Here is an 8401-nt window from a genome sequence, read left to right on the forward strand (position 1 = left end):
CAGTGTGTATATTTGTACATGTGACTGTAAAGAGGAAACACAGCGAAACTCAGACTGTGTTGGGTTTTGCTCTTTTTTTTTCTGACTTTAAAGGAATGTCTGAAATGAATGTCAGTCTGGTACAGTGAGTGTTAATATAACTTAAGTTTGGAAATAATTTTTTGTTTAATATTCTACACTTGAAGTGTGGCTTTGTACAGTGGTTCATTTATATAAAAATAAAAAATGTATTACACTTTGTATTGTTGGTATGTTCCATGTATTCCACCGATATAGTAACAGAACAAACAATAAAACTGCTAGTAACATACAGTAGTGTGTCTTTATGTTAACATGCAGATCAACAAGAAACATATCAGAATTAGAACAAAATGTTTTGCAAACTAAAAATTCCCCTGCTATTCTCACAGAGAGCTTTAACTTTAAACATTAAATGTGAAGTTGTCCGATGTAATTGTAGACAGATTGTTTCAAAGCAGCTTTATAGCGATAAACAGTAAAATAATGATTCAATGTTGCAAAACAGAGATCCGTTTTAAAAAGACAACCTTAAACAGTCATTATTTTGTTAAAATCAGTTCATTTTGTGATTCAGTTTCATTCAGTAACTTAGTAATGAGCTTCATTTCTATCTTTTTCAGATCTACTGAAGCTTAATTCCTGTCATTTCTCTAAACTGCCACATAGCTTCTGTTTCCTCATTTATTTCATCATCATCCTTTAAGGCAACAACAATTAAACTAATGACAGACAAGTGACAGATAGATGCGGCACACTGAGAAACCATGATATATATGTGACTGGAATGAACCATGTTTATTGATATAATTGCCAGCTGTCATTAAATGAAATACAAATTTGCTGGTATTTGAAAATTTAAAGCAATAGAGAAGGTGACTTTATTATCAACAGTATGTGTAGTAAATGGCTCTCTGTGGTGCATTCATGCTGCTTCACACTTTTCATAGTGTGGGATCTTTCTGTGTTGCTTGTGATATGTCCCGTGCAGAAACTGGAAGATCGTCCAACTGGGAAAAATTTAACACACTTCCTTCTTCCCCAGTACAATTTTTAACCACTGTTGGCAGTGTGGACATTGAGTCAGCTTTCACGTGGGAAGCAGATTTCCGATACTCAATGTCATAATTATAAGCCATCAGCACTAAAGCCCATCGCTGCATTCGAAGAGCTGCCAAAGTTGGTATCGCTGCTTTTGGTCCGAGAATCGCAAGCAGAGGCTTGTGGTCAGTTATTTGTGTGAACTTATGTCCGTAAATATATTTATGGAACTTGCTTACACCATAGATGATGGACAAGGCTTCTCGTTGTATTTGAGCATACTTTTTCTCCGTTTCCGTTGACACTTGGAAAGTTTTACTCTGAGGCCATACCTCTCCAGTCTGCTAAGCACTTCATCCAGTTTCCTGATATGATCCTCTTTTGACCTGGCAGTGACAAGGATGTCATCCAGGAAACAGGTGACATGATCTAGCCCTTGAGTGATTAGATCCATGATGGCCTGGAAAATATAAGTAGCACTGGCCAATCCATAACTCAAACAATGGTCTTGTACAAGCCCCGGTGAGTATTTATGGTAAGGTATTTCTCCGAGTGCTGGTCCAGTTTTAATTGCTGATGAGCATGTGCCAATTGCCAATATTTTATTTATACAAGCTCTTAGGATGTGTGCGGTTTTGTTGCACCCATGCCACTTCTCATTCTTAAACCTCTTGCAGAATGTTTTCCAGCACATCTGTAACATTCATTGCTTTCTTCTGCTTTTTCACAATCAACTCTCCCCTTAAAGTTTCCTTTTCCTCTTTTATGAAACAGTTTTGCTTCATTCACAGTATTCTCTGACTGTAAATCCCTTCTCTTAGTCGCTATTTCCAGCGTGTTTCTCGAAGCCAGCTCCATGCATGACGCAATCTCGCAAACCTGGTGGAACGTCAGATTCTTTTGACTCGACAATTTGCATTGCATCGACTCTCAAGTCTGTCTCTAAGCGCATCACTCAAACACTGTCCAAATTCACAGCTCACTGAAAGCTGCATCGAAGCCACGATGTAATAATCCCCCACGGATTCACCTTCCTTTAGGTTACGTTTCTGAAACTTAAAATGCTCCGCGATTATTAATGTTTGCGGTCTGTAATGCGCTAGCAACGCTGCTTTTATTGCGTTGTACATAATTTGAGGAAATTTACAAAAAGAGAATTGGGGGGATAGGGGATAGCGTTCACTCTCTTGGAAGCTGGTCATCTTTTGACATTGCTTCTGCACCTCTCCTAACTCTTAATAGTGTGAATGGTGTTTGGTAGCTGTCATCTTAAGTTGGTTGAGTCATAAAGCGAAAGTGAAGCCTGTGTGTATAAACTCTCGTGTGAGACGCAGACAGAATCAAACTGGAACACGAACAGAGCGCAAGTGAGTAATAACATTTCTCGAAGGAAACATTTCACTTGATATTTTCTAATCCATGGACAATCATGCATCGGTTTAGATGCATGCTTTCTTTTCCGTGTGGGATTTGCACATTTATTTCATACTGCATATGAACCTAGATTTTGTCTGATCAGTGGTATTTTAGAATCGTTTTTGCGTTCTGCCAGTGAAAATAATGCAATATAATTTTTCTTTTTATTTCATCATGTTCCCTTTCTGTCGTGGCGCTGTAGATTCAGAGCATATGTTATATTATGTTAGGAACAGATGTGTTTTATTGTGCGCTCTCAGGGCTATTGTAGACTTAAATCTTGTGGATTCGCTTTTGTATTTTCCTTCAACAACTCCAAATTAAAGAATTATATACTTTTGTGTTGCATGCTGATAATATTCTGTATTAGTTTAAATATAAGTCATCTAATGCTTTAGTAGATGTTGGTGTTTCTTGAATCTTGAAGGAATAGCTCACGAACAGAAACCCGCACAAAATCTTCTGTCATCATGTTAAACAGCTTCAAGGCACCATAGAAGTACTCCATGCGCAAACTTTTGCTGATAAATGTTGACATTTCTGTTGAGCTTTCAGTGTTTAATGTTTAAGTATTAAACCTTAACTTAAGTCTTAAGTTTCACTTCTGATGCAAATGTCTGTTATATCTCTTGCAGAATCACAACTATGAATGCTGTATTTGCAGTGCAACTGTTCATTCTGGTTTGGACCTTTACTGCTGTCTGTGGAGGTGTTTATGGTAAGAGAATAAACTTCCCCTAGAAAGTGTGTTAGAAATTAGAGGACTAAATTGAAAAAATAAATAAATAATATAAATACACAAACACACACACAATGAGACAAAACCACATAATCAAATATAATGACTTATAATGTATTTTTACTCATTGCGTTTGATCACAGAGCCACTGTAGTCTGCAGGTTCAGGAAACAGTCCTCCTTAAAATGCATCAGCGTCACATCTTCTTTATGCACCAAGAGTGTAACACTCTCTAATGAGAAAGGAAAAGTTGAAATCGCATCATATGACCCCTTTAAATGCATTAAAAAACAAATTCTGACAGTTTAAGTGTTTCTACCCTCAAGCTCTTTTGCAGTATGTAAAGCAATATGTTCATACAGATAAGTACAAAATCACACTTTCAATCATGCCTACAGGATCTTGTGTTTTCTCCACTGATTATATCTGATTGAATGCAAGCATGATTAAAAGAAACAGTCGGGAAGAGATTGTATGCAGAGAGAGACTTCTGTATTATTCTGCTTAAAAAAAAAATATATTGTATGCAAAGAAGCTACGATTCATAATAAATAATAAAATATGTTGCTCTTGGCTTAGAGATCAAATCCTACTGAAAATCTAATGTACAAAACACATAATGCAGTGTAGATTCTGTATAATATGGACACAGACACAACAAATCTGGATATGTTAAAATCTGAGTTTCATGAGATTTCAAAAATAGATTTTTTTGTTATTCAATTGCATTATTATATGATATACATTGTCATTTTTTCAGATTGCTGCAATGTAACCTGTAGTGATGTGACTGGAACTGTGAGCAATGAAGTCACTTTCAACTGTAGTGTCCCTCAGTCCTGTGATGGATGCTCCATTGAAAATTACAAGTTGATATACCCTGAGATCTATAAAAACTCAACAACTTGTGATCAAGAGCTTCCTAATAGCTTCACATGCAGCCACCGTCCAACTGCAGAAATAGAAGAACAATTCAAATTCTTTGTGCAAACACAGCATGGATTTTCCTATCCACAATTCTATGTGAACATATCAGGTAACATATTTAATATTGTTGCTTATTTAAATAAATTAGTGATTTTATGTAGATTTGCCTGAGAAATCAGTCAGATTAGAATCTCAGCAGCAGAAGTTTTATTTTATTTTTTTTATTTTAACTGTCTGCAGACTGATAGACTGAAGTTGAGTTTATGATTTAAAAAATATTTACACTGTTTAAAATTTATCTTCCAGAACCATTAGTAAAAGCAGATGAATCTAAGGATACTGTCATAGCGCCAGTGGTGGCTGTATTCATCACCATCATCATCCTCATCATAATCTTAATGAAAATCATTTACAAAAAGTGCAATAATGACAACAGTAATTGTCCAAAAAATTAGATATAATATCAGTGGGGTGCTCCTGAAAGATAAAAGCTTTATTTAAACAACACTAAACTTAATACTCTATAATCTATCTGTTACATCTTAAACTACTGAATGCATAACTCAGGTTGTTAGTTTAAAACGCTGCTTCTGTTTTATTTTGTTTTTTGTGAAATAACAGTATATAATTGTGAACAGTATATTATTGTTCAATTACTGTTTGATCAGTGTGTATATTTGTATATGTGACTGTAATGAACTCAAGCCTCTGTGAACTTTATGAGGAAACACAGCGAAACTCAAACTGGTTTTGGTTTTGCTTTTTAGTACTTTCAGTGAATCTATAATGAAGTATTGTGCAGGTCATTTGAATAGTTTGGAAATGTTTTTGTTGTTGTTGTTTTTGGCACATGCATATGTCTAATAGTGTGAATGCTGTGGTTTTGTACAGGGTCTTGTTTTTAAGAACATTGAACTGAATAAAGACTTGTGATACTCTCTACAGATGAATATCTATATCCTCTTGTTTATGGGTAAGCTTTTAAACTAATAAAGTGGATGAATGGTACAAAGCGCTGATCTATTTGTATGCATTATTTATTGGTGTAAGACAAGTTACATTGACATATTCTGTAGGAATATTTAGATACTTGAAGGTTTTTAACAATAAAGATTTGGAGGTATAAAATGATTTTAGTGTAAGCCTTTAAATCATATGAGATTAGTTTTATGAAAGCTGAGGAATTAATTATATTTATGCATTTGGCAGACACTTTAATTTAAAGCAACTTATATTGCATTGCAGAATCAGAAAGAGCTTTATTGCCAAGTATGCTTGCAAATAAAAGTAATTTGTTTTAGTGACTTCTGGGAAGTAATATGCCTTTAGAGAAAGAGAAGAAAATGTTCCTATCTAAGCTAACAGCTATCATGTGAAAATCACTCATTCCATCATCAGCAGTCAGTAGAGATTGCAGAAAAACACCAGACAGTGTTGTATGGCAACAGGTGTAAACATGGCGGCAAACATCAACCACTGACTGATTTCACAACACAAATAATAACAACTTTGCAATGTCATTTTATTGCATTTACTGACATCAGTTTTTCAGTGTCTGCTGATTAATATTTATAGACCTACTACAGCAAGGTGGCTGATAGCTGATATTATGCAAATATGACTCTGGACCACAAAACCAGTCATAAGGTTTAAATAAATAAATAAGCTTTCCATTGATGTATGGTTTGTTAGGACAGGACAATATTTGCATGAGATATGAATCTGAGTGTGCAAAAATAAAAATCTAAATATTCAGAGAATCTTGAACTGGCAAGAGTTAAAAACAAATGCATGCGACTAACTTTAGTGACAAGCATGCATTAAACCTTTAACCTTCACCCCTAAAAGAAGCTAATAAAAATTAATTATGGATATTAGCTTCTGGGCCAAATCCTGACTGATGGGGATCCATTCTTGCCTTATTAGTTCTCAGAGTTGATCACAATTTGTGGGCTTTTGAGGACTTTTGAGGACTGACCACAGGTTCTCTATGAGATTGATATCCAGGGAGTTGCCAGGCCACGGATCCAAAATTTCAGTGTAATGATATTCAAGCCACTTCTTTATGACTTTGTGACATGGTGCTCCATCATCCTGGAAGAAGATTCTTAATTCATGGCAGTGTTTTTGGGGATGAATAATGAGAGAGCCCACTCCCTTGGTTGAAAAGCATCCCACCACACGGATCATTCTATAGATAAAGCTATATGTGTATATGTGACAATGTTCAAAAGTATGAGTTTTCGATGTTAAATTTGTTTTGAAGTCATAACATAATATTCTGGAAGAAATTGTGTGAAAATTAGAAATGTATGTTGTATATTTGAGGAATTGATGACAGTAGACGCACACATGTGTACTCAGACACATCAGTAAGATCTTGCGGCAGGCATCATCATTATGGTATGAATGAATTACATTTTAAGGTTGAAAGTGAAAGCCGTAGACTATTTAAACGCTTGTATGAGCAGCAGAGAGAGGCGGAGTGGAACTCAGACGGTGGACATACAGACAGCGGGTGAGAAATAACTCTCTCTGAATATGAAATAATGGCCTTTGGGTTTCTAATCCATAACAAAATAGGGAAGTTTCATTTTTGATACACATTTATGGCATGTGTTTCTGTTGTAGAATCACAACCATGAACGCTGTAAATGCTGTGCTACTGTTCTTTCTGGTCTGGACTTTTACCGCTGTCTGTCAAGATGAAAGTAAGAGAATAATATTCACCTAGAATGTGTGTGAGAATTTTAAATCCTAGATTGAATTATAAAAAAAATATATATAATGCTGTGATTGAATAGTTTCTTCAAGGAAAGAAAGATATTATATATATATATATATATATATATTTTATATATATATTTTTATATATATATTTTATATATATATATATATATATTTTTTTTTTTTTTTTTTTTTTTTGCTAATATATATATATATATATATATATATATATATATATATATATATATATATATATATATATTATTTTACAGATTTAAGTGTAAGCTGTGATGATGTGACTGGATTTGTGGGGAAAAAAGTAAATCTCACCTGCAGAGTCTCTCAGGAATGTGACAAATACTGCTTGAAAATGTATAAGTTTATATTCCCCAATGACTCAATAATCTGTAAACAAGAGTCTCCTGTGAACTGTGATCAGAGTAATACCTTCACATGCAGCTACACTCCAACTACTTCAGGGACAGAAAAAATCAGATTCTTTGTGCAAGCGATCTGTGGATTGAAAAGAACAGAATTCACTGTGGATATAGCAGGTACCACATATGTTGTTTATAGTTCAGTAAATGTTTGCAATATTGGCATGTTAAGGGTTCAACTGGTGGATGATTATGGTTTCTAAAAAGTAACATCTCTTAATATATTTCAATCAGAGTAGTTTTTGGAGATGTGTAGATTTGTCTCTGTGTGTGTCAGATTGATCTGCCTGTCTTATGTGCTGAATTAATGTTGATGATTTAAACAGTAATCTAAACCGTTTAAATGCACCTTTTTTCTAGGTTCATTAATTGAAGAAGATGATCCTGAATCTAAGGATACTGCCATCTCTGCAGCTGTGGGCTGTTTCAGCATCGTTCTCATCATCATCATCATCATAATTATCATTTACAAAACAAAAACAAACTTTAACAAATCTTGTGGATTCCAGAAGAGGACATTTCTTTGCATTAAACATGATGAGGACAACACCACTGCTCCAGTAGATGTGATATAACAGCATCGACTCAGCAGTATGAGTTCTCATGTTGTGCTCACGAAACACACAACAGCTTTATTTTAACTCCACTCTAAACTACATACTGTACTCTACTATCTGATGTATCTCTAACTACTGAATATATAACTCTGAATGTTGGTTTTTTGTTTTATAGACGGTGCTGTAACACCATCTACAAATGCAATTAAAGTTAAATTGATGAGTAGACTGCTCAGGTGGTTGTTCTGTGGGATGTGTTTCCCACGATACATGTCGCGGTCAGAGTATCAAAACTCACCAATTTTCCAAAAGGCTTGGGCATAAGGATTTTATGGGTTTGGAACGATGGGAGTAAGTGACAATTTCATATTTGGGTGGAGTATCCCTTTAAGTTAGATCCTTCTTTTTTAACAAAAGAATAAAAACAACAAGAAAAAATATGAATAATTGAATCACACAAACCTTGCACCTTTTTATATTGTACATTATTAATCTGTGTGAGTGTGTGCATCTGTGTGTGTGTGTGTGTGAGAGAGAGA

At 34.7% G+C, this 8401-nt stretch overlaps 1 protein-coding gene across 1 annotated transcript; it reads left to right on the forward strand.

The window, feature by feature from the left end:
- Window positions 1-6546: 6546 nt before the first annotated feature.
- LOC113112145 (uncharacterized) lies at window positions 6547-7978 on the forward strand. Its single transcript, XM_026277599.1, has 4 exons — window positions 6547-6659; window positions 6773-6852; window positions 7141-7422; window positions 7666-7978. The coding sequence occupies exons 1-4, from the start codon at window positions 6547-6549 to the stop codon at window positions 7878-7880; spliced, it is 690 nt and encodes a 229-aa protein (XP_026133384.1). The 3' UTR covers window positions 7881-7978.
- Window positions 7979-8401: the final 423 nt, after the last annotated feature.

This window comes from Carassius auratus, chromosome 12 (genome assembly GCF_003368295.1).
Source record: "Carassius auratus strain Wakin chromosome 12, ASM336829v1, whole genome shotgun sequence".
NCBI lineage: Eukaryota > Metazoa > Chordata > Actinopteri > Cypriniformes > Cyprinidae > Carassius > Carassius auratus.

What these genes read in the sequence shown, in the direction of transcription:
- LOC113112145 (XM_026277599.1), top strand. Translation starts at nt 6,547, where the DNA reads ATGAATGAATTACATTTTAAGGTTGAAAGTGAAAGCCGTAGACTATTT. An exon ending in GGTGGACATACAGACAGCGG is followed by an intron (nt 6,660 to 6,772) that starts GTGAGAAATAAC and finishes TTTCTGTTGTAG; the next exon opens with AATCACAACCATGAACGCTG. An exon ending in ATTCACTGTGGATATAGCAG is followed by an intron (nt 7,423 to 7,665) that starts GTACCACATATG and finishes CCTTTTTTCTAG; the next exon opens with GTTCATTAATTGAAGAAGAT.